Genomic DNA, 24,124 nt, shown 5'->3' with positions numbered 1-24,124 from the left:
TTTAAAGTTGTCCAAATGAAGTTCTTAGCAATGCATATTACTAATCAAAAATTAAGTTTTGATATATTTACGGTAGGAAATTTACAAAATATCTTCATGGAACATGATCTTTACTTAATATCCTAATTATTTTTGGCATAAAAGAAAAATTGATAATTTTGACCCATGTTGTACAAAAATACCTATGCTACTTTTTTTGGTCCAGGGTCAGATTTCCCAAAACTGGTGTTCTACACAAATCTTGATGACATTTTCAAAATATCCCTTCTCTTTTGAAACACAGACTTTGTTCACTAAACAACAGTAGGTTAGACCATAATATTATTAATTATGCCTGTTTTCATGTCACAAACCATTGTGTAATGCACATCTAATCTTTAGACGTGTTTTTCAGCCTATGATCAATACCTCAGCATGAGCATTGACCCACAGAAACTTGTGATGGGTGTACCATGGTATGGTTATGACTACAGCTGCCTAAATTTCACAAAGGTAGCCTGTTTATTTTCAATATTTTCTATATTTTACTTAAAATGACATGCAGTATTTGAGCTGTCCGATATGGAAAAAAATGCAGTATGCAGTGTTATAATCTACTAGCGTGTCACACCAATAGATCATTTGCAGTTATTTTAGATTAAAAGACATTATTTAGTTTATTGCATATATATATTTGTTTAGTGATAGTTGTTCTTGAGTCCCTTCTTTGTCCTGAACAGTTGAACTGCCTGCTGTTCTTCAGAAAAATCCTTCAGGTCCCACAAATATTTTGGTTTTTCAGCATTTTTGTGTATTTGAACCCTTTCCAGCAATGACTGTATGATTTTGAGATCCATCTTTTCACACTGAGGACAACTGAGGGACTCATATGCAACTATTACAAAAGGTTTAAACACTCACTGATGCTCCAGAAGGAAAAACCATGCATTAAGAGCCGGGGGTGAAAAAAATTTAGGGTAAATTTAACTTATTTTGTCTTTTTGGAAATTTGTAAGTATCTTCTGTAGCTTCTGAAGGGCAGTACTAAAAATATATATATACATACATATATATATATATATATATATATATATATATATTATTTAGGCAAAATAAGAAAAATGCACACATGTTCTGATCAAAAGTTTTCACCCCCCGCACACAAACATGCAGTACACAATTACCTGCAAGTGGACAAAACCAAGCCTAAACTTGACAAATACGCAGTCATACATAGGAGTAATAACACTAAATCTCTGGTTCATTGTTGTAGTATAACAACAAATTAACAGTATGTAGATTAGGTTGAGTGGAGTAGGCAGTAGAATAGATAAATGCTTTTTTTTTTTTTTATTCCTAAGGTGTTTGGACTCTCTTTGTTATTGTAACAGGATGGAGTGTGTACAATTCCAAAAGTGCCATTCAGAGGAGCTCCATGTAGTGATGCGTCCGGCAGACAAATTCCCTACAGCATCATGATGAAACAGATCAACAGCTCAATATCAGGAAGATTGTGGGATGAAAACCAGCGAGCTCCATATTATAATTACAAGGTACAGTATGTGTCTTTTTACTTACTAAAATATACCTGTAAAAATAATGCATTTTCAAGAGGACAGTTTTACTGTTAGACATGTTACCTTTTTTCTAAGATGAGTAAGATTTTTATTTACAGGACACAGAAGGCAAGGTCCATCAGGTGTGGTATGATGACCCAGAAAGCATTGCTCTGAAAGCTGCCTATGTGGCACAACGTGGTCTGAAAGGAATCGGAATGTGGAATGGAAATCTCCTAGACTACAGTGATGATCCAGTCGCCCAGAGACAGACTGTGGACATGTGGAACGCCCTTACACCTAGTGAACACAGGGACTCTGCTGTTGCCTCTTAGGATACTCCAACACTTTCTTGTCTGTACATACAAATGGTTTGAATGACATAAGGTGCTGTGCTTACTATAAATACTAGATTTATGTATTTTTACTGTTTTATCATAAACTGAATAAATGGCACACTCCATTTCAGCGAGCCTACGAAAACTTTTTATTTAACTGAACATTAACTGACATTGGCACATTTACTAAATGCATTTGCATGATCATAATTTCCAGTTCAATACTGCATGATTCTAAGTCAGAGTGGGACAGGCTTTCTGTGGTTCTTAAAAAGGTTTTAAGAAGTCTTGATTTCCCTAGTGAAAAAGAAATATACTAAAATGTATTTAAAATACATTTATTTCATGCTAAGTATACTACTAATACATTTGCATCTTATCTACTTAACAAAAATACCCGGCAATTGTACTTTCAGTATATTAAACTGGCATAAAGTCTGCTAAATTTGAACAACTAATTTTGCACAATGCACTTTAGTTGAGCAGAAGTAGTGCTGAAGGCCAGCTAAACATATGCTTAAGTATATTTGATTGTGCTAAAGTGGAACTACTGCAAGTATACTTCAGGTACACTTTAAATATCTTGCATTTAAAGATCAATATTATTTAAAGATCATACAATTCCTCATCAATAGTGACATTAAAACGTATTTTTGGCTTAATATTAAGACATGTATTGTGCAAGTAGTACTCCAAATAAAGTTTAATTACAATTTTTATATCAGTAAGTCTTGAGTGATATGTCAGTAATTATGTTAATACACTTGAACTATACTTAGTATAAAATAAGTGCATTTTAAATCTATTACTTTTTTAATAGGGTTGTCATTCCAACTGGAACAGAAAGTCTCAAATGTATTAAATCATGGCATTAAATGTTGCATGTGCTTAAAAAAAAAAAAAAATCCTCAGTAATTCTGTCTTCTTTTCCAATACAAATATCTAAATATCCTTGAATCAAGATGCATTTACCCGAGATGCAAAAGATGAGATGTTCTTGTTTTAATCATAAATTCAAGTTAGCTTCTCAAATAAATGTTTCTTGATTTAGGAATCCTTAGACATTTGGACTGCATGTACTGTACTGTAAAACTAAAATACTGAGGAACATCACAAGGTAAAGTTTCTCAATATTAAATATTCATAGCATATATTGATGTAATGCGCTTCCTTTCATTTATTCCCTACATTTTCTTCACTTGGTCGTAAAAATGTCTCTACACTGTAAAAAAAAAAAAAAAGTTCAGTCAACTAAAAAAAAAAATTTGTCAACTTGAAATGTTAAATTGTTAATGTTAATAAAGTGACAACTTAGATATTTGAGTTGGTTTAACTTACAATTTTAAGGCAGCTGGGTAACAAGCCCAGCTTTTAAGTTTAACAAACCAATTCTTTAGTCAACTCAAATATCTAAGTTGTCACTTTGTACAACTTAACATTCCAAATTGTTTAAAGGTATATGAGTTGACTGAACTTAACATTTTAAGGCAGCAGGGTAACAAATTATTTTAATTTGACAGTTTAAATTTAAGTTAAGTTTAAGTTTTTTTTTACAGTGTAATAAATCTTACATTTGCTTTCTTAAAACCTGCAGAAACCCTGATTATAGCAAGTTATATAGTTTTCTTTGACAGCTCATTTTTTGGTGAGACTCAGTGTTTACAAATTATAAAAATAATGATTTTATTGTATGTTAAATGTAAAGCATATCATTTTGTAGACGTTAAAATACTCTCATAACCCATCTTATCATACGGTCATTAAGTCAGCCATCCATAGGACGGTTCCCCAAAATGTGCAAACATTGAGGTGCTTTGGAACCATTGGTCTACAACCTGGCCAGTCCAACACTGCAGCGTTGCCTCAACCATCTGTTTAGCTGAACAGTGTTAGACAGTTTTCCTTTGGTGATGTTACTGGTGCAGAAACTGCATACTTCAAACAGCAAGATTAAACCAAAGAAGCTGATCTAATTCCAAATCAATATGTCAAATCCCTTAAATACTGTATTTTGTGCTTCATGTAAAAATATATTCATAATTTTATTAATTGAATCACAACTTTTGTCCACAAAGAGATATAATTTCTAAGAAATCTACTGCTGAGCACATAGACATGTATTCTGTTTCTTTATAACTGAGCTCTCTTTTGCATCAGTTCCGCTCTCAGGGCCCGTAGTTCTGTTGCAGCTTGCTTTCTCAACTAGAAAAAGAGAAAAAAATACATCACAAGTGATGCAACTAACCAGCAGAATAAAGCAGTGCATGTCTGTTCAGTACCTTGATCTCTGTGGCCAGTTTCATTTGAGCATCATCCACATTTTTCCTCAGATTATCAATTTCACTGCTCTCTGTCATTATCTGGATTATCAACTCATTCTGTAAGAGCATGGCAAAGCACACTGCTTTTGTTTTAATGCATCAGAATATTACATTTAGAAAGAAAGAGCACTAAACTACCTTTAGCTTTGTGCTTGACTGTTTCTTTGCTTGTGTGCGTCGTTTTGCAGCATCCCGGGCTTGGAGTTGTTGTAGCATTTTACTGTAGAAGGTGTGAAGTTCCAGTCGTACGCCTTTCAGTGTGTCCTCCAGAAGTGTTGTTGTCTTCTTAGTGTCAAAATATCGCCTCTTCCATCGATCACGTGCTTTAGAGGCAAACAAAAACATAATTCTTCATACATCATAACCCAACACATTGTTCACAAACAAGAAAATCTGACAGATTAAAGAGACTGAAATCCTGAATAACCCATATGAAGATCTTAAGACATTAACATTTAACAGTTTTAGAGACAAACAATCTTTTTGTTATAGATTGTATTCACTGTATAAATATGTAGAAATATATATTATACACACCAATATATACACTGCCACTCAAAAGTTTGGGATCGGTAAAATTTGTAATGTTTTTTAAAGAAGACTCTTATACTCATCAAGGCTGCATTTATTTGATTAAAATACAGAAAAAAAACAGTAATATTGCAAAATGTTATTACAATATAAAATAATGTTTTTTATTTTAATATACTTTAAAATATAATTTATTCCTGTGATGCAAAGCTGAGTTTTTTCATCAGCTGTTACTCCAGTCTTCAGTGTCACATGATCCCTCAGAAATCATTCTAATATGATGATTTATTATTAGATTTCAATGTTGGAAACAGTTGTGCTGCCAAATATTTTTTTTTAAACCTGTGATTCTTATTTTCAGGATTATTTGATGAATAACAAGTTAAAAAGAACAGCATTTATTCAAAATGGAAATCTTTTCCAACAATGTAAATCTATGCTATCACTTTTTATTAAGTTAGCACATCCTTGGTGAATAAAAGTATTGATTTCTTATAAAAAAAGAAAGAATAAAAATTTACTGACTGAGGAAATTAATATTCAGCAAGGATGTGCTAAATTAATAAAAAGTGATAGCATAGATTTACATTGTTAGAAAATATTTACATTTTGAATAAATGCTGTTCTTTTTAACTTGTTATTCATCCAATAATCCTGAAAATGAGAATCACAGGTTCCAGAAAATATAACTTTTTCCAAAACTGAATTCTATTCTATTATATATATATATATATATATATATATACACACATACATACATATACATACATATACAGTAGTCAACATTTGAAGTCGATCAAAACCTTTCATCAAAGTTGTCCTAAAATCAAAACAATACCCGTTCTTGTCTTTGTTTGATTAACTTTTTTGATCCACTTCAAATGCTGACTACTATATATGTATATATATGTATGTGTGTGTGTGTGTGTGTGTGTGTAATTTTAATGCCAGCAAAAAGGGTCAAAAAGACTGCTAGTGACAATCACGACAATTAAATGATTCAAAACACATATTATTTATATTTTCCCTCTCTCCCATTATGGATTTAGAAAAGTGGCTCTTTTGACTTTTCCAGTCTTTATATAAAGATATTTTACAATCCTTAATCCTTATAAATACTGCTCCCCACCCCCAATATTTAGAGCTTGCAATAAATATTAATTCTAAGCATTGAAACATTCACAGCTAAATAAATCAAAAAACCCTGCTCACTTTTTAGCGTAACTTTCTGCTATTTCATGACTTCTTCCTCTCAACCTCTCAGGCGTATAGAAGTCCTTTAATGTTAACATCATAAAGACAGTGATAGGAAAACCTGGGATCCATGGCAGAGCGGCAAGGCAGAAACCCAGAAAAATGCAATCAAAGGAATAAAAAATCAAATAGGTCTTCATTCTAAAAATATCCAAATGAAAGCTTTATTTCTTACAATGAAAAACTTTTTATGCTCGCTTAGAAGAACCTGAATGATCCTCTCCAACTCTGGAAAATGAATCAAAAGTGGAACCTTTTGGTATAGACGTGAACCCCGTTTGTTGGAAAATACTGCATGTCAAGAAGGAAATTGATAGCAAGCACAGTGGCGGTGGAGGGATGGTTTAGTGATGTTTTAACAATCTCAGGGCAATTCGGTAACTATTTTACACTTTGTCACACTGGTGGATAATTCGTTTGAAATTGTACCATCTCATCCATACCTTTTTGTACGATCAAGGAAAATGAATGGTAAAACCACCACTAAAATGCTCTGGTAGGACCTGAAAGGCACATACCTGCATTGCAAATTTGCAAATTACATGTGTAATTATATACCTTGGTTCCTGCGATGTCTGTTCAGCGCTAAAAGCTCTCTGCCCTTTTTCAAAAGTTCTTGCCTTGAATGTTCGAGCTTCTTCCTTTGCTCTTTAAGTAGCTTGATTTCCTCTATCAGCTCATTTTCTGAAAACATGAAATGTTGACTACAGTATTCAAGAGCAAGAACGACAAAAGCATTAGTAACTACTAATATGGTCTTACTAGTGGTTGTTTGTTGTGTATAAAGTTCAAGGGAACAGGCAGACGGTGGAGAACTTCTCTCTGCTGGGAGTGGAGAGGTTGGTCTACTCATAAGACTCTGTGAAAACACATAAAAGCTTCTTTCAACAATGTCCAGAATACGGTTCGACCTCCAGCTGCAAGAGGAGGAATTTTACTCTGCCAATAAACCTTGTGTTGTCTTTATGAGGGTGAGCCATTTACAGGTACGTTACTTCCTGTTTTGTCTGGAAGATCTCTACTAAAATTCAGGAATGTGGGTCTGGGTGAAATGTTAAGACTACAACAACTCTAGAATGGCTTATTGAAAGATGCTCCACTGGATGTATTTGGTTTTCACTTACCACATCATCCGTTTTTTCCTCACTTGATTTCAGTGTCAGAGAACTACTAAATTTCCTAGATGTGTGAAATAAATATTACATTACAGATGTAATCTTTTTTAAAAATGTACACAATTAACAGTCTTTTCACAATTACAAAAGCAAAAACAATTAGGTTACCTTGCAAGTCCATGAGAATCCCCAAAAGACTCTGTAGCTCCAGAATTTCTGTTTTTTCTTTTAAAACAATGTTTCTTTTTCACAGCTGTATCCATTTCTACTTGAGAAAAGCCTTCCTGCTTAGCAAGATTTCTGTCTGCATTGAACAAAAATAAATAATCTCATAAAAACCCAATAATGTTTAGGTATATAAGCAAAACCTAGTGAAAAATAAATATACTAAAATGCATTTAAAATACATTTATTTCATGCTAAGTATACTACAAATACATATTATGTACTTAATAAAAATACCCTGAAATAGTACTTTTAACATACCAAACTGGTATATTTAAAGCCTGCTAAACTGGAACAACTAATTTTGCACTAAATGCACTTTAATAATGCAGAAGTAGTGCTGAAGTCCAACTAAAGATATACTTAAATATATTTGATTGTGCTAAAGTGGAACTATTGCAAGTATACTGTAGGTACACTTTTAATATTTTGCATTTAAAGTCTTATTATTTAAAGATCATTCAATCCTCATCAATAGTGATGTTTAAACATATTTTAGCCTTAATATTAAGAAATGTGCATTTTGCACAAGTTGTACTCCAAATAAAGTTTAATGTTTGAATAAACATTATAATAAGACTAACAGATTAACTCTGCCATATCCCTTAAAACATTAAGTTCTTACTTATTCTGAAACATAAAGTCCACACTAGAAGCTTTGTAAACTGTTTGTAAATAAAAAATTTTTCCATTGATGTAGCTAGTGGTTCAATGCATATGTTAGGATCAGGAAATAATATTGATGTATGGCTTGTTAGGATAGGACAATATTTGGCTGACAACTATTTGAAAATCTGGAATCTGAAAAAAAAAAAAAAAAAAAAAAAAAAAAAAATCTAAATATTTAGAAAATCGCTTTTAAAGTTGACCAAATGAAGTTCTTAGCAATGGATATTACTAATCAAAAATTACATTTTGATATATATATGGTAGGAAATTCACAAAATATCTTCATGGAACATGATCTTAATATCCTAATGATTTTTGGCATAAAAAGAATTTTAGTTTATCCTTGATTGTAACTTATTTGCCTAAAATGTGCATTCCATTTCAATATAATACTTAATAATGAATAACATAAGTATTTTTTATAGATAATAGCATTCAGAATTTGAATACGAATCTATATAAATAAGGATCTATAAACAAATACTGATGCTTATAATTTTACTTGATATATATAACACGTACCTATGCACACAGAGGCTGGGTTTGTGTTAAAGAGCCATTAACCAAGTAATTTACTTACATAATGTACTCTCTCTTAAAATGTCAACATAATCATATATCTCTAAAAGATTGAAGTCTTTCAGTAAAACAAGCTTACTGATGCAATTCAGTCAATTGACTGTTTTATTCCAACTATTACTCCTGGTTTAAAGCTTCCATAAATATTTAGCTCACACACAGAATTATGTTTCTTTAAGTTTAATGGTGCAATGCAAAAATCTTTATCAGGTGTCATTTAGTGGCCCTTTCCTTGAAAGCTAAGTTGTAACTTATACACATATGATGCATCTGTGCTTATGTTCTCAGCATTTCATACCGGACTGTTTGTTTACGGGCTCCATCTGATCTTGCGAACTGTGTGTTAGATGAGGAGTGTCAGAGGATCCTGTGTCTTCATCACTTTCATCCTCCTCTGCATCCTGCATTGGTACAGACCGCTGAGGTCCTTTATTGATTGAGGGGAATTTAATGGGCTCTTTTATCTTGCCAGGCGCACATGTTGGTCTGGGGAAATCGTGATGGTCAGCGTGGCTAATTAAAGTATCAGGGGTCAGAGAGCTAGAGCAAAGGCCACTGTCATTCTCTCCCACGGGTAAAAGGTAAAGCTCAGGAAAAGGAGCCTAATGAGGTCAAGGAAACAAGGCGTAAACAAATCATAAGCATGAATCAGCACAGATTTAGATCCCCTTTATATCACAAGCACTTACAAATGGTGGAGTAAAGGATTTTACTGTCAGTTCTCCCTCTTGTCTGAATTTAACCTGAGATTAAATGAAAAAAGTATTTATTTTAGCTTTACATTTTTCTGTGCTACTCAAGGGGAATTATGCATCTCACATTTTGCAATCATAGATTGTCTGTATAGAAAGTTAATGTGTCTAATTAAATTTCAGTCATCAGACTCATCCTCATCAAACTATGTGCTTGATTTGGTGCAATGTAGACAACATTTATGTTAAGTTACAGAATTAAAACTTTCATTATTATTCTGCTACTCACCAGTGCCAAACTCCTGCCAACACATTTTAAAAAAACATATCTATCTGCGATCCTGTCCAGCCCGAGAAATGTTCCAAGATCAGATCTGAGATCAGACAGACTCACATCTGAATCAACTCTGAAACAAACAGCAGAGATCAGACAGACTCACATGAATAAACCCAGTAAAGTTATGGGGTTAGTAGTATTAGCATCTCTTTACATTTATTTGTGGATTCAAATATTCTAGAAATATGAAACAATTCTGTTTTACATTTATGAAACTGTATCTTAGTGAAAACAAAATGAAAAGTCAAAATGTCACAAATGCAATCAGTAATTTAAGTCATTTAAAAGTTTTGTAAATAAAAATGTCAAGGTCATATAATATCTGTTAAATTTACTCAAAAAAAAATTTTTTTTTTTCATAAATACCACATCATGGTAAGTTGTCGCACATAGTTTGTAATACTTTCTCACGAGTTTCTGGTTACAGCATTAATTTGGTACACATTTTACTGTTAAATATACACCACCAGTCAACAGTCAACAGAAAGATTTTTAATGTTTTTTAAAGTCTCTTTTGCTCACCAGGCCTACATTTATTTGATCCAAAGTACAGCTAAAATTTTGAAATATTTTTACTATTTGAATAACTGCTTTTTATTTGAATATATTTTAAAATATATTAAATATATAAAATATATTCCTGTGATTTAAAAACTGAATTTTTAGAATCATCAGTCACATGATCCTTCAGAAACCGTTCTAAGATTCTGATTTGCTGCTCCAAAAAAAAAAAAAAAAAAAAAAAAAAAAAAACAGCTGAATACATTTTTTTCAGGTTTCTTTGATGAATAGAATGTTCAGAAGAACAGCATTTATCTGAAATAGAAATCTTTTGTAACATTATAAATGTCTTTATCATCACTTTTGATCAATTTAAAGCATCCTTGCTAAATAAAAGTATTCATTCCTATAAATGTCTTTAAAAAAAAAAAAAACTATTTAAATAAATAAATAAATAAATAAATAAATGATACTGACTCCAAGTTTTTGAATGGTATAGTGTATAAAGTTACAAAAGCTTTTTATTTCAGATAATTGCTGATCTATTTGATCTTTCTATTCATCAAAGTATCCTAAAAACAATGTACTCAACTGTTTTAAATATTGATAATATTAAAATAAAAATGTCTCTTGAACAGCAAATCAGCATATTAGAGTGATTTCTGAAGGATCATGTGACACTGAAGACTGAAGTAATGATGCTGAAATTTTAGCTTTGATCATAAAAATAAATCTCATTTTAAAATATATTCAAATAGAAAGCAGTCATTTCAAATAGTACAAATAATTGACAATATTACTGTATTTCGGATCAAATAAATGCAGGCTTCGTGAGCAGAAGAGACTTATTTATAAACTTAAAAAATCTTAGAGTTAAAAAACTTTTGACTGGTAGTGTATGGGGTTTATTTGTGGTCAAGAATATTCACAAGTGTTGTAAACTGTGACAACCATCCCTAGACTGCCAGTAGACGAAGTTAGTAACTGACCTGATAAATCCAGCCGAGATGAAAGTGTCCACAGCTTCAGCTGATACTTTATTCAACCTCCGATCAAACTGATCATCGGGTACATAAAACACATGCAGCTCCACACGCTTCATTAAAAATAAAACAAATATAATACATCAAAATTGTACATGCAAGTAGAATTAGTTGTTTAAATTTTATTTAAACATACCTCTGTAATTTCAGTCCGCTTGCCAGTGAACCCGCTCATGATCACATATTTACCTTATGATTTCATGGAGAGTGTTCAAGTGTGTGTGAAGTGCTAAGTAACGGTATCTTGAGTAATCAAACAGTACCAGGGTGAACGGAACACTCATAAAACCCCCAGAGCTTCAGTGTACAGAACATTGTGTGAACGCACACACACATTTTAATGTGTGCTGTTATAGTCTTTTACATGCATTCAAAAGTTTGACAAAAAAAACAAAAAAACTTTTATATCATACAGCACTTTTCACTGATTTATACTTTGCTTATTGGTCCAAACAGTCAGTCTGCAGGTTTCCTTGTTAGGCCAGTAGGTGGCGATAAATGACTCCCAGTACTGAGATAATGTAGTTGGTTTGATTGATCTGTTTGCTACACTGGGCAAAAACAAAATTTTACAAAGACTGCTTGATTTAAGTGCCCTAAAATGTTAACTGCATTGAAAAGAAAGTTGTAAGATACTTCAGGCCCGTTATAATATAATATGATTTGTTAATCCACCACATGCACCTTCCCAGAACATCTCTATACTGTTTTTTCTTATGTAGCTTTGCGAGTTTGTGTGTGTGTAAATGCTCGATCTATTTTAATTATATTTAAGAAGCGTTTGTTAAGCCACCTTACTCTTGACTTGAAACTTAATTGAAGAAATAAATAAATATCACACAGACCTGGTGATTTCCAAGCAGGCAAGTGTGCAGAACTCACTATAAACATTTACAATGTTTTGAAATGCACATACTTTTATAACTATAACATCTAATCACTCAACAAGCCTACAACGAAACTTTAGTTTTAAGTCTTCCCATGAGTTTGACTTTTGTGTATGTGTAAGTTTAGTATTGCAAAATGAAGTCAGATCAAGATATAAGTCTTTTGAAATTTCACACAAACACTCACCACAAATCTGGAAATACTGAGAGAGAGAGAAAAAAATAATTACAATGTATATACTTGATTTATTTGTCCCATTTCTAGACACATCAAGTCTCTTTGTGTCCATCCTGGTTATAATATTCTTATGAACAAATGCGTACGCAGAAAATATAATACAGTAAAGACAAAGCTTGCGTTTCCACAACATTTTCGTTCCATAATATGAAAGAAACATTAACACGGCTGTCCTGTGTTTCCAGTCTGTCCCTCAAAGATGGAATTTTCTTCTGCTGGAGTCCATCTCATGGCGCTGAAACATTTAAAGGAGCAGTTAAACATGTATGACTGACACATTATACAAATGACTGACAAATAACAGCACACTTAATCAACAGTTTTTTATAAATGAGATTTTAGACTCAGAGCTCACCTTGTGAACCCACTCATATTCCCCAAACTTTGAGTCAAATGTTCCTTTTTGTAAGGAGCGCAGTTTAAGAGTGAAGCGAGGTCCTAGTTCCTGTATTCCCACTTTCTTTTCGTTCTTGAAGATGTACCTGTATGATATACACACATTTATTCAGTCATGTAGAAATTTTTGTCATGTAATTTGTATTCAGTCAAAATGTAACAATAATAAGTACTCTAACTCGCAGTGTCACACTTTTATACATCATACTTCTCTGTTTTTTAAAATCTACAGTGATTGGTAAATGAAAACAAGGGTATCATAAATCTGGCACTCTTGAAATGTTACACTTTTTACATATATATACGATTTCAGACTTTTGCTGCCTTTTCAAACGAGAGAATATTTACCTGTGGAACCTAAAAAAGATGAAGTCTCTCTGATTGTGAAATGTGGCCACCTGACGGCCCACAAATTGTGGATCATGAGGAAACAGAGCAGCAAACAACCGACCGATGGAGTGACCGAGTCTAGTAGTGAAGTTGTTGAGGATGACTTCTGGATCGTGTTCTGTTGGCTCCTTACCTCTTCTCTAGTGAATAAAAACAAGAGTTAAGGTTAAGGAGAGGGCTGTGCACCTTTCAGAAGTGAAAAAAAAAAAAAAAAAAAAAAAAAAAACAGTAAACTATTTTAATTCCTAAATTTGACTTGATGTACCAAACCAGACACACAACTATACATTTCAATTGAAACACTAAAAATGGAAGGAAATTTAAAGCAATTCACAGCTACTGTAGCTGTTTTTAATAATACACTGGACAACAAAACCAGCTGTAAGGGTCCATTTTTCTAAAAGATTAATGGTTTGTAAGGATAGGACAATATTTGGCCAAGATACAACTATTTGAAAATCTGGAATCTGAGGGTGCAAAAAAAAAAAAAAAAAAAAGTTGAGAAAATTGCTTTTAAAGTTGTTCAAATAAAGTTCTTAGCAATGTATATTACTATTTAATAATTAAGTTGAGATACATTCAAGGCAGGAAATGTACAAAATATCTTCATGGAACATGATCTTTACTTAATATCCTAATGACTTACATGTGCTGTATGGAAAAAATAACTATATTAACCAAAAAAAAAAAAAAACACCTTTCAAACTTCCAGTTTCATTGTCCTGACGTATTTTTTAATTTTACAATGGTTTTGGTTAAATGCCTGAAATAAGTTCTGTGGTTAACACAAGCTCACAATATTTGCACTTTTTATTCTATAACTTAAAAATCAACAAGACAAGCATTTGAGATTAAAAAGTATTTAAATTGTATTATTTTTATTTAGAAAAAAAAAAAACAATCGTTTCACTAGATAAGACACTTCTTCCTCGGCTGGGATCATTTACAACCACATTTGTGATCGTTTGAAGCCGCATTTAAACTGCATTTTGGAAGATCAAAATCGGGGCACCATATCAGTCCATTATATGGAGAAAAACGCAGAAATGTTTTCCTCAAAAATTATTTCTTTACGACTAAAGAAAGAAAGACATAAACATCTTGGATGACAAGGGGGTGAGTACATTATTTGTGAATCTTTGTTAAATTTCAATTCAGTAACAACAACAACAACAAAAAAAAAAAAGATCAATCACTAACCTTCATTTCCTTGCGAAGACGAACACTACTAAGTTTGAAATGTGCAGTCGGTCCGTCTGGAAGGTGACAGAGAACCAAACCATCTGTGATGCTTTAAGTGAGGGAAAATCCTTAATGTGACATTTAGTGACCAACGAATAAGAACACAATACAACAAAATCTCACAGCTTTAAAAACATGGTTATATACTGACATCTGAGCAAAGGATACTTGGCACCTTTCGGTCCTCATTGATCACTATCAGATAAGTGAAATCTCTAGATATACACTGTGGAATGACTCTCTTCAACGCCAGACCTCTTCTGTAGTACACATGAGCATGTGGGATCACTGTTGCCAGCTGCTCACAAAGCCTCACTGTCCTCTGAAAACAGGCAGGCATGAACCCATAAACAACAAGCGCTTGAAGACATGTTTCTAAATGCTTATCTGCAATGAGAGTGAATAAGAAAACGGATTAGTAAACAGAAAACTGAACTTACTCCTCTGGGCCTGTCTGAAGTGGTGATGAGAACTTTGGGATTTGTCAGCCGATTGAAGTAGGCAGAGAACTCATCAGTTCCTTCATCAAACGCCACCTGTATTTCAAACAAATTAGTTCCAGGTTAGTTTCAAAATTGTAAACAAGGTCTACCGCAGCAGTGAACAGGTGGATTGAAAATCACCTCCTCATCCTCTGGGTTGACTGTAGTTTCATCATATATTCTCTGGTTTTCTATCGTCTTCGGAACTTCTTTTGGTGGAGCCTGAAAAAAAAAAAAAGTAAGTATATGGAAACACCAATAAAGAAAACAAAGAAAGCAAATGAGAAGAGACTGACAATCTTCTGATAATGACTTGCAACAAACTCATTTGTTCCAAATGAACTGCAAATTTGATGCAACTGAGGTGGGCAATTAAAATGATACACTAGTAGAAATACAAGTACTGTTTTGATCAAAATAATGCCGTTGTTGAGACACCACTGCTGCAAGAGATCATATTTTTATTTTGAGTTGTGAACATCCATACCAAAAAAAAAAAAAAAAAAAAAATAGTGTGGAAGTTAACAGGGTCCAGAAACTGTGTGGTTAGCCATATCCTTCAAAATATCTTCAGCAGGATAAAAAAAAAATCATCCAGGTTCGGAAGGTTAAGTAAATGACGACATTCTCATTTTTGGGTGTACTATTCCTTTAATGTAGTTTACTCATGTTAAGATGCTGTGAAACACATTATATCAAACATACCTTATCCCCAAGAGCTTTTCTCTCTTTTTTCTTCTTCTTTTTCAGTTCCAACTTTTGCTGAAAGACATAAATGACAACTTTAACAAATTGAAAAATTCACATTGCACCTTTGATGATTAAAGGCTGCACTGCAAAAAATGTTTTTCTTACTTAGATTTTTTTGTCTTGTTTCTAGCCAAAATATCTAAAAATTCTTAAATCAAGAAGGATTTTCTAGACAAGCAAAAATGATTGTCTTGTTTTCAGAAAAAAGACATCAAATTTAAGTGAGTTTTTGCTTAGAACAAGCTAAATAATCTGCCAGTGGAGTAAGCAAAATAATCTTATTTCAAGATGAAAAAAGATTATTTTGCTTACCCCACTGGCAGATTATTTTGCTTGTTTCGAGCAAAAACTCACTTAATTTTGACTTGTTTTTTCTGAAAACAAGACAATCATTTTTGCTTGTCTAGAAAATCCTTCTTGATTTAAGAATTTTAAGATATTTTGGCTGGAAACAAGACAAAAAAAATCAAAGTAAGAAAAGGATTTTTTGCAGTGTGTGTCTCAACCCTCAGTGAACCACAGTGTATTCCTAAAAGTGATGTTTTAAATCATTCTTTTAAATGAATTAATCAAATCGTTCTCTTTCCAGTCAAAAGATTTTTATTTTTTTTTTAAAGAAGTCTCCTCTGCTTACCAAGCCTGCATTTATGTGATTCGAAGTAAAGCAAAAACAGTAATATTGTGAAATATTTTGACTATTTAAAATAACTGCTTTCTATTTGAACATATTTTAAACCGTAATTTATTCCTGTGATCAAAGCTGAATTTTGAAGCATAATTACTCCAGTCTTCAGTGACCCTTCAGAAATCATTTTAATATGCTAATTTGCTGCTCAAAAACATTTATTATTATTATTATCATCATCATCATCGATATTTAAAACAATTAAGAACATTTTTGAGAATTCTTTGATAAATAAAAATACAAAAATCAGCATTTATCTGAAATAAAGATACATTTTACTGCTTTTGCTGTACTTTGGATCAAATAAATGCAGACTTGGTTAGCAGAAGAGACTTCTATAAAAACATTAACAATCTTACTGTTCAAAAACTTTGACTGGTAGTTAAAATGCACTTTTTTTTTGGATATTTGGCCTTCATCGACTCTCTTGTGATGCCCAGACTGCGGTCTATTCTGGCCACTCACTATGTTTTAAAACAGCCAAATTGTGCGTTCGTGAGAGCGGCAAAAGTGAGTATGTGTTAATGGGATGTTACCTTTCTTTTCTCCTCTTTGAGTTTAAGGAACATCGAATGTCTGCGCTGCTTGTTTTTGATCTCAGACACGCTGAATTTGGGAGGAAAACAAGCTCCTGACACTGACTTCTTCTCTGTTTCTTCACCCTCCGCCTGCTCCATCTCCTGCACTGGATCTTCGACTGGCGTCATCTTTCGCTTTAATTTCTTCGTTTTCCCTTTTTTCTTTGTAACACTTTCTGAAGTTGTTGGCTCTGTAGAATCCATTTTCGGTTGCCTCTGTCTAAATTCACGTGTGTGGAAAACTCTACTTCCGGTAGAACCGGACGTTCCTCTTGCCACGTGAGTTGGTGTTATGTTTAGCGCCCTCTAGCGGAGAGTCAGGCGGTTGTTAGATTTGAATAAAAAAGCCGAATAAATAAGCTTTCCATTGATGTATGGTTTGTTAGGATAGGACAATATTTGGCCGAAGTACAACTATTTGAAAATCTGGAATCTGAGGGTGCAAAAAAAATCTAAATATTGAGAAAATCGCCTTTAAAGTTGAACGAAGTTCAAAGTTAAAGTTAAACAAAGTTCTTAGCAATGCATATTACTAATCAAAAATTAAGTTTTACATGTGACCTTGGACCACAAAACCAGTCATAAGTGTCAATTTTTCAAAACTGAGCTTTATACAGTCATGTGAAAAAGTTCGGACACCCTATTGAATTTCATGGTTTTCTGTATCCGGAGATAATAAAAAATAATCTGGTCCTTGGCAGGTCTTAAAATTTGGAAAATAAATCCTCAGATAAACATCATCACATGTCATATCACACTGTGTCATTATTTATTTAAGAAAAATACAGCCAAGAGTGAAAGGCCATGTGTGATGAAGTTAGGACACCCTATGAGTCAATTGCCTGTAGATCCACTTTTAGCAGCAATAACTTGAAGCATTCATTTTCTGTGACCTTATCAGTCTCTCACATCGTTCTGGAGGAATTTGGACCACTCTTCTTTTCAGTGTTGCTCCAGTTTATTGAGGTTTGTGGGCATTTGCTTATGCACAGCTCTCACCACAGCATTTGAGTCAGGATGAGCTCTGGACTATTGCAACACCTTGATTCTTTTCAGCCATTCTGTTGTAGATTTGCTGGTGTGCTTGGGATCATTGTCCTGTTGCATGACCCAATTTTGGCCCAACTTTAGATGTCGGACAGACGCCCTCACATTTGAATCTACAATACTTTGATATACAGAGGAGTTCATGGAAAACTCAATGACTGTGAGGTGCCCAGGACTTGTGGCTACAAATCAAGCCCAAAATGATCAGCCCTCCTCCAGCATGTTTCTTTTGGTATGAGGTGTTTGTGTTGATATGCTCTTTAGGTTTTCACCAAACTTGGTCCTGTGCATTATGACCAAACATCTCCACTTCGGTCTCGTCTGTTCAAAGGACATTATTCTAGAAGACTTGTGTTTTGTTCTGATGCAACTTTGCAGACCTAAACTGTGCTGCAGTGTTTTTTTTTTTTTAGATAGAAGAGGCTTTCTTCTGCCAAGCCTTCCAAACATGCCATTTTTGTCCCATATTTTTCTAATGGTATTGTCATGAACTTTATGATTTAACATGTTAACTGAGGCCTGTAGAGTCTGAGGTGTAGTTCTTGAGTTGTCTGCCATTTCTCTGAGCTTTACACGGTCTGATCTTGGGGTGAATTTTCTGGGACGTCCACTCCTGGAAGGAGAGGTGTCTGTTTTAAATGTCTTCCACTTGTGAATAAACTTCAAATTGTTTGGAAATGGCCGTATTACTCTTCTCAGACTGATGGCAGCAACAATTGCTTCTCTAAGATGATTGCTGATGTCTTACCTCCTTGGCATTGTGTTAACACACACCTGAAGGCTCCAGACCAGCAAACTGCCAAAGCTTATGCTTTTATAGAGGCGCTCAGACTTGCTGATGATCAGTTAATCAAAGGTATTTAATTATCAGTGCTTGACTGTTATTTACCCTCTTAATTCCAATGTTAACAGTAATTAACACGTTTACAAAAACATTTATTTTCTAAAATCTTATATTGCAATTTTTGTCTATTTATATTTACATTTGTGTATTTTTTTATTCTCAACTTATATTATTTTCTCAGTGTTGTTGTTGTTGTCTCTGTGCACTGGAAGCCTGTGACACCAAAACAAATTCCTTGTATGCGTAAGCATACTTGGCAATAAAGCTGTTCTGATTCTGATTCTGATAATATAATATAATATAATATAACAGGGCTCTGATCGTAAGTGAATGGTTATTATTTTGCCATTTAATTTGACGATGGTACTAGTTATCACACTTAAGTTAGTAACATTACTCGCAATACATTACAAGGGTCTGTACATTCAAAAACAGTTGCAACTTAATGGGATAGTTCTCTGTAAAATTAAAACGCTGTCATCATTTAAGTCATCAGTAATGATTTAATTCATCGTGACGTCATAATGATTTTATATTATAATAATTCTTATAAAATAATATTTTCTTTTCCTTGTAAAACTCCAGTAATCTTTGTTTTATTTACAACTTGGAAAAATATTTTTTACAGTGTACAGTGGAAGTCAATGGTCACCAAAACGGTTATTTAAAGCATTTTCTTCTGTGTTTCACAGAAGATAGAAACATATACAGGTTTGGAAAGACATTTGTCTCAAAGGTTCAAAATAAAATGTGACCCTGGACCACAAAACCAGTCATAAGGGTCATTTTTTTCAAAATTGAAATTTATACATCATCTGAAAGCTGAATAAATAAGTTTTCCATTGATGCATGTTTGTAAGGTTTGTTAGGATAGGACAATATTTAGCCAAACTATTTATATATGGTATGGTAGGAAATGTAAAAAATATCTTCATGGAACATGACCTTTACTTAATATCCTAATTATTTTTTGCAAAAAAAGAAAAATCTATAATTTTGACCCATACAATGTATTTTTGGCTATTGCTACAAATATGCTACTTATGACTGGTTGTGTGATCCAGGGTCACAAATAAAACAAGGTTAGAACTTGGTTTAAATATTTAAACTGTTTTTTTAAACTTTTGCATCTGGGTTCAGGTTAAAATTGGTATAATCAACCGGGGGTTAAAAACCCCTGTCATATATTAATGCATGCTCCAAAGTCCGGGGCTAGTTCAGTGTACTAAAGGTATTTTTTAGCAGTGTTTATACCCGGCCATGGCCTGACGGAAGGCTTTATAAAGGACTGGGTTTTGAGAACATATCAGCCCACCACCTCTGCCAGCCTGGCCACTGTCTCTATTCAAGTCCCCTAGACATGTCCATTGGTCTTTGAACGCGTAAGACACACACCACTTAGAATGATCCTCGTAACTACTGAACATCTGAGGTCCTGGGAGACAAACTCTGTCGATGTTCATCACATGCCGGGGAAGTGAGCAGTTCGAGGGGAGCCGATGTGCCTGGTGCAGCCACGATTCCACTAGCAGATCTGTCCCCAATGCTTGAGCCACCCAACCTGTGTAAATATCTGCAGAGAATGTTCAGAATGGAATTAGACTCTTATGATCCTATTACTCTGTTTTATGTTTATGTTAAAGGAGTAGTTCACTCCAAAACCAAAAATTCTGCCATCGTTTGGAACACAAATTTTTAAAGACTACAGTGAATAAGGACTGACAAATTCATGCTTTAAAAACAATGCTGAAGTTCCATAAATGCATTATATAAGTAGTCCATACTACTTGTTTGCTATTTTTCAAGACTTTTAAAGTCAATGCAGCTTTAGTGTTAGTTTAACTTAGTTATATATCTATAATATATCTATAATGTATTCGGAACCAGTATTTAATTCCTTTTTTACTTGTAACAGATGTATTCAGTTTGTATTATACAATGTCCATGCAAAGGTATGTGGGGAAAACAATATGTAGAAAACATGTAGGGGTTGAACTTGAGTCTTGCATGGTTACATAATCAATGTAAATACTTGTTTAAGCATGGTGTTGTACTTTGGCAAGATGTAATGTCAATAAACTGCTGTAGGACCATCAGTCTAAACGTATAGAAGAGTTTTGAACTTGAGAGCTCTCACCATCCACATAGTTGTGTGATTTGGCAAAACTGAAAAAAGTTTGTCCTCGGACAGATTCCAGTTTCTGCAGACTCCTTCTGTTTTTAATGGCCGGTGTTTTACCATCACAAATTTGTGCCATGACCGCAATATCTGGGCGAAATGCCATAGGGACTGAGCAGTTATACATACGTGGATTAAGATATGCTAACTGCAATGCTGTTAAGAGAGAGGAATACTTTTTTCAGACAGTAAGGAAAAATTATACCACGCTTTAAATTAAATGAAGGCTGTCCTTTATAATAAGAATTGCATGTGCTTACATATTTGAGGGAACTGTGTATAGTTGTATGTAATACAGAGAAGAGTCTGGCCGTAGTATTTTCCTGTTGATGGGTAACTGTAATTTCTCTCTGGAAACGGAGGGAAATGAGGAACACTGTGTGTGAGCCAAAATCCCTGAGACTGGTCAAACATCAGCACTCCTGCAGAAATCATATATATGACAATACAGTTACTCAGGAATCACTATCCAGTTTACGAGTTTCAGCTTGCATAAAGACTTCATTATTTACATGTAATGCAATGTATCAGTGGAGAGTATGCAAAGAGTAGGAATATGCTTATTCAATAATATGCACAATATGCGCACTTGCTTTACAGCCAAGTTACACGTGACTGAAATGAAAAGAAAAAAATTATGAACATGTATTTTTTGTCACAAACAAAACTTAACAGGCATCACCTGTATGAGTTCAGCAAGAATGCATTAAAGATCAAAAGACTTTTACATTATTACAAAATATTTTTGTTTAAAATAAATGTTGTGCTTTTGAACTTTCATTCCTCATCATCAAAAAAAAAAAAAAGAAGTTTTTAACACCAGCACCAAATCAGCATATTGGAATGATTTCTGAAGGCTGCTGAAAATTCAGCTTTGCCATTACATTAAAAAATTACATTTTAATAATCATCATAATAATAATAATAATAATGCATTTTTATTTAATGACACCTTTCAAAACACCCAAGGTCACCTCACAAGCAAACAAGAATAATAAATAAAAATACAAATCACTACACAAAACAAAAACACACAATAAACACTCCACATGTAAAAATAAAGTGCAGACTCAAGAAACATATTATAAAAAAGCTGTGTTTTAAAAGTCACCAGGCAATCGCTGTCGTGAATATCAAGGGGAAGGGAGTTCCATAAGCGGGGGGGCAGAATAGCTTAAGGATCTGGCACCCATAGTAGTTAGTCGAATCCAAGGTACCACAAGAAAAATTTAAGATGAGGATTTGAGAGCACGTAAAGGGGTGTAAACATGAAGAGGTTGAGTGAGGTATTGGGGTGCAAGATTACAAAGTGCCTTGTAAATAGCAAAAAAACCTTTTTTTTACAGATTTATTTATGGGCTTTTTATGCCTTTATTTTGGAGAGGACAGTGTAGAGCAGACCGGAAAGTACCAGGTGAAGAGAGAGGGGAGCGGGACCAAGAGCCGGGACAATAGCAAAAAAATGTAAAAAAATTATTTAAATAAATTGTAAGATTTATTTATTAGAAATTGTAATAACATTTTACAATTTTATTTATTTATTTATTTTAGGGCTGTCAAACGATTAATCGTGATTAATCGCATACAAAATAAAAGTTTGCATTTGCCTAATGTATGTGTGTGTGTACTGTGTAATTATTATGTATATATAAATACAAACACATTCATGTATATATTTAAGAAATATTTACAAGTATATGTATTTATTATAATTTTTATTTAATTTATATTATATATAAATAATATTTTGTACATAAATAACATATTTTTCTTAAATATATACATTAATTTGTGTGTATTTATATATACATAATAATTACACACAGTACACACACATATATTAGACTTTTATTTTGTATGCGATTAATCACGATTAATCATTTGACAGCCCTATTTTTTTTTTTTTTTTTACTGTCATTTAAACATAAAATAATTTTTTTAAAACATTACAAAATATTACAGACCCCAAATGTTGGAATGGTAGTGTATACATTGCATATACATTGTCATGTTAACATATAAATGTACCTTTTGTGTGTCCATACTTGCTTGGGTACTTCAGTTCTGGTGGAGCATCATTGTAAAGCATATAGACTGAGCTGTTGGACTGAAAAGTGAAAGTACAGTCATCTATGTTCAGTGATATTACAGTGTAACATCAGTGAAAACTGAAAGATTTGATATGTCTTTTAAAAAACTTTTGTAACTTTTGTAACATTGTAACTTGTGTACATCCTAAACAATAAGTAATGGTAGAAAAGTTGAGAATGCAGTAATATATTAATATATGTTACTAATGTATTAGTATTCAAAGTGCATCTTACTGTATATCTGGAGTAAAGCTGTGCCATTGTTTTGCCTAATGCTCCTTTACTGCTGTTGACAGTATGTTTGCTCATCTGAAAGTCCATGACAGATGGGTCTAAATACATGTAATCCACTCCACTTCCTTTAACATCCATCTTGTAAGTGGGAAGCTTGTACATAATGAACCTTTTAAAAGGACAAAAGAGAGTTACAATACTATAATACATTGAATAATATGATGCATATAATGGCAACAACAACTGTCAAACATGTTATCATAAACTAACCCTAAACCCGAGAGCAAGGTCTTTTACCTACCAGTCAACCGGCTGACCATCCTCATTTAAGCAGGATATCGCTGCCTCTGAGAAACAGATAAAAAACAAGATAAGCACACACAGTTGAAACAACATTAACATTTCAGTCTGATTCAAAGTGAATACAACATCTGAATTTCTTCTTTTAATGAAAACAGAGAGAGACGCTTTCTCTCGTATGCTGAGCTGTGAAATCAAAACAGCAGCTCTAATGTAAGAAAGAGGAAGTTTGTCTTATGACCAACATCATGCAGCTGTAATCTAGCTGTATAGGAAGAGACTGGGGAGACTGGAGAATTGAAAATTTGTTTATTTATAAATCTAGAATTGTTCCCTAAACTCTGTAAATTAAGGTCAAGTACTATGAGTGATGTTTTAACAGTAGGTGGGCAGAGCTTTGGTGCTCATGTGTAAAATGAAGATTCTCATTTCACCTGTTTTCTTAATCATTAAGAAGCAGTGTTGGGGAAAGTTACTTTTAAAAGTAATGCATTACAATATTGCATTACTCCATAAAAAAGTAAATAGTTGTGCTGCTTATTTACTTTTTATTTAAAGTAATGCATTACAATTGAGGTCTAAAGTTTACATCCCCCTTTCAGAATCATTAAAAATGTTAATTATTTTACCAGAATAAGAGGG

General features: G+C 33.2%; 4 protein-coding genes across 6 annotated transcripts in view; 1 reads left to right on the top strand and 3 right to left on the bottom strand.

The window, feature by feature from the left end:
- ctbs (chitobiase, di-N-acetyl-) overlaps window positions 1–3,060 on the top strand; it is a 5,347-nt gene extending 2,287 nt beyond the window's left edge. The window contains exons 5-7 of the mRNA XM_051122342.1: window positions 395–492; window positions 1,371–1,532; window positions 1,655–3,060. Of these exons, the coding sequence (XP_050978299.1) occupies window positions 395–492; window positions 1,371–1,532; window positions 1,655–1,870 (476 nt within the window). The 3' untranslated portion in view covers window positions 1,871–3,060. The remainder of the gene's footprint in view (window positions 1–394; window positions 493–1,370; window positions 1,533–1,654) is intronic.
- A 50-nt stretch (window positions 3,061–3,110) lies between these two features.
- Window positions 3,111–12,122, bottom strand: spata1 (spermatogenesis associated 1). Of its 3 annotated transcripts, none has more exons than XM_051122337.1 (12): window positions 11,277–12,122; window positions 11,087–11,193; window positions 9,549–9,666; window positions 9,257–9,310; window positions 8,866–9,169; window positions 7,263–7,398; window positions 7,104–7,158; window positions 6,742–6,838; window positions 6,538–6,663; window positions 4,333–4,517; window positions 4,153–4,251; window positions 3,111–4,075 (listed from the first exon to the last, which is right to left on the bottom strand). In XM_051122337.1, the coding sequence occupies exons 1-12, from the start codon at window positions 11,313–11,315 to the stop codon at window positions 4,004–4,006; spliced, it is 1,392 nt and encodes a 463-aa protein (XP_050978294.1). In that variant the 5' UTR covers window positions 11,316–12,122; the 3' UTR covers window positions 3,111–4,003. The 3 variants fall into 3 exon arrangements, with proteins under 3 accessions (XP_050978294.1, XP_050978296.1, XP_050978297.1); XM_051122339.1 differs by having other exon boundaries at window positions 4,153–4,233; XM_051122340.1 differs by lacking the exon at window positions 9,257–9,310.
- Window positions 12,123–12,253: 131 nt separating this feature from the next.
- On the bottom strand, window positions 12,254–17,058 carry rpf1 (ribosome production factor 1 homolog). The gene is made up of 9 exons (XM_051122343.1): window positions 16,747–17,058; window positions 15,481–15,537; window positions 14,917–14,997; window positions 14,734–14,829; window positions 14,462–14,615; window positions 14,252–14,334; window positions 13,010–13,191; window positions 12,621–12,747; window positions 12,254–12,500 (listed from the first exon to the last, which is right to left on the bottom strand). The coding sequence occupies exons 1-9, from the start codon at window positions 16,990–16,992 to the stop codon at window positions 12,459–12,461; spliced, it is 1,068 nt and encodes a 355-aa protein (XP_050978300.1). The 5' UTR covers window positions 16,993–17,058; the 3' UTR covers window positions 12,254–12,458.
- A 2,142-nt stretch (window positions 17,059–19,200) lies between these two features.
- dnase2b (deoxyribonuclease II beta) lies at window positions 19,201–23,696 on the bottom strand. The gene is made up of 6 exons (XM_051122344.1): window positions 23,484–23,696; window positions 23,183–23,351; window positions 22,887–22,965; window positions 21,119–21,280; window positions 20,817–21,014; window positions 19,201–20,252 (listed from the first exon to the last, which is right to left on the bottom strand). Exons 1-6 carry the CDS (start codon window positions 23,582–23,584, stop codon window positions 19,918–19,920), a joined length of 1,044 nt encoding a protein of 347 aa, XP_050978301.1. The 5' UTR covers window positions 23,585–23,696; the 3' UTR covers window positions 19,201–19,917.
- Window positions 23,697–24,124: the final 428 nt, after the last annotated feature.

This window comes from Labeo rohita, chromosome 11, assembly GCF_022985175.1.
Source record: "Labeo rohita strain BAU-BD-2019 chromosome 11, IGBB_LRoh.1.0, whole genome shotgun sequence".
Classification (NCBI taxonomy): domain Eukaryota; kingdom Metazoa; phylum Chordata; class Actinopteri; order Cypriniformes; family Cyprinidae; genus Labeo; species Labeo rohita.
The sequence above is the reverse complement of the archived record's forward strand: the minus strand, read 5'-3'. Positions and strand labels throughout refer to the sequence as shown.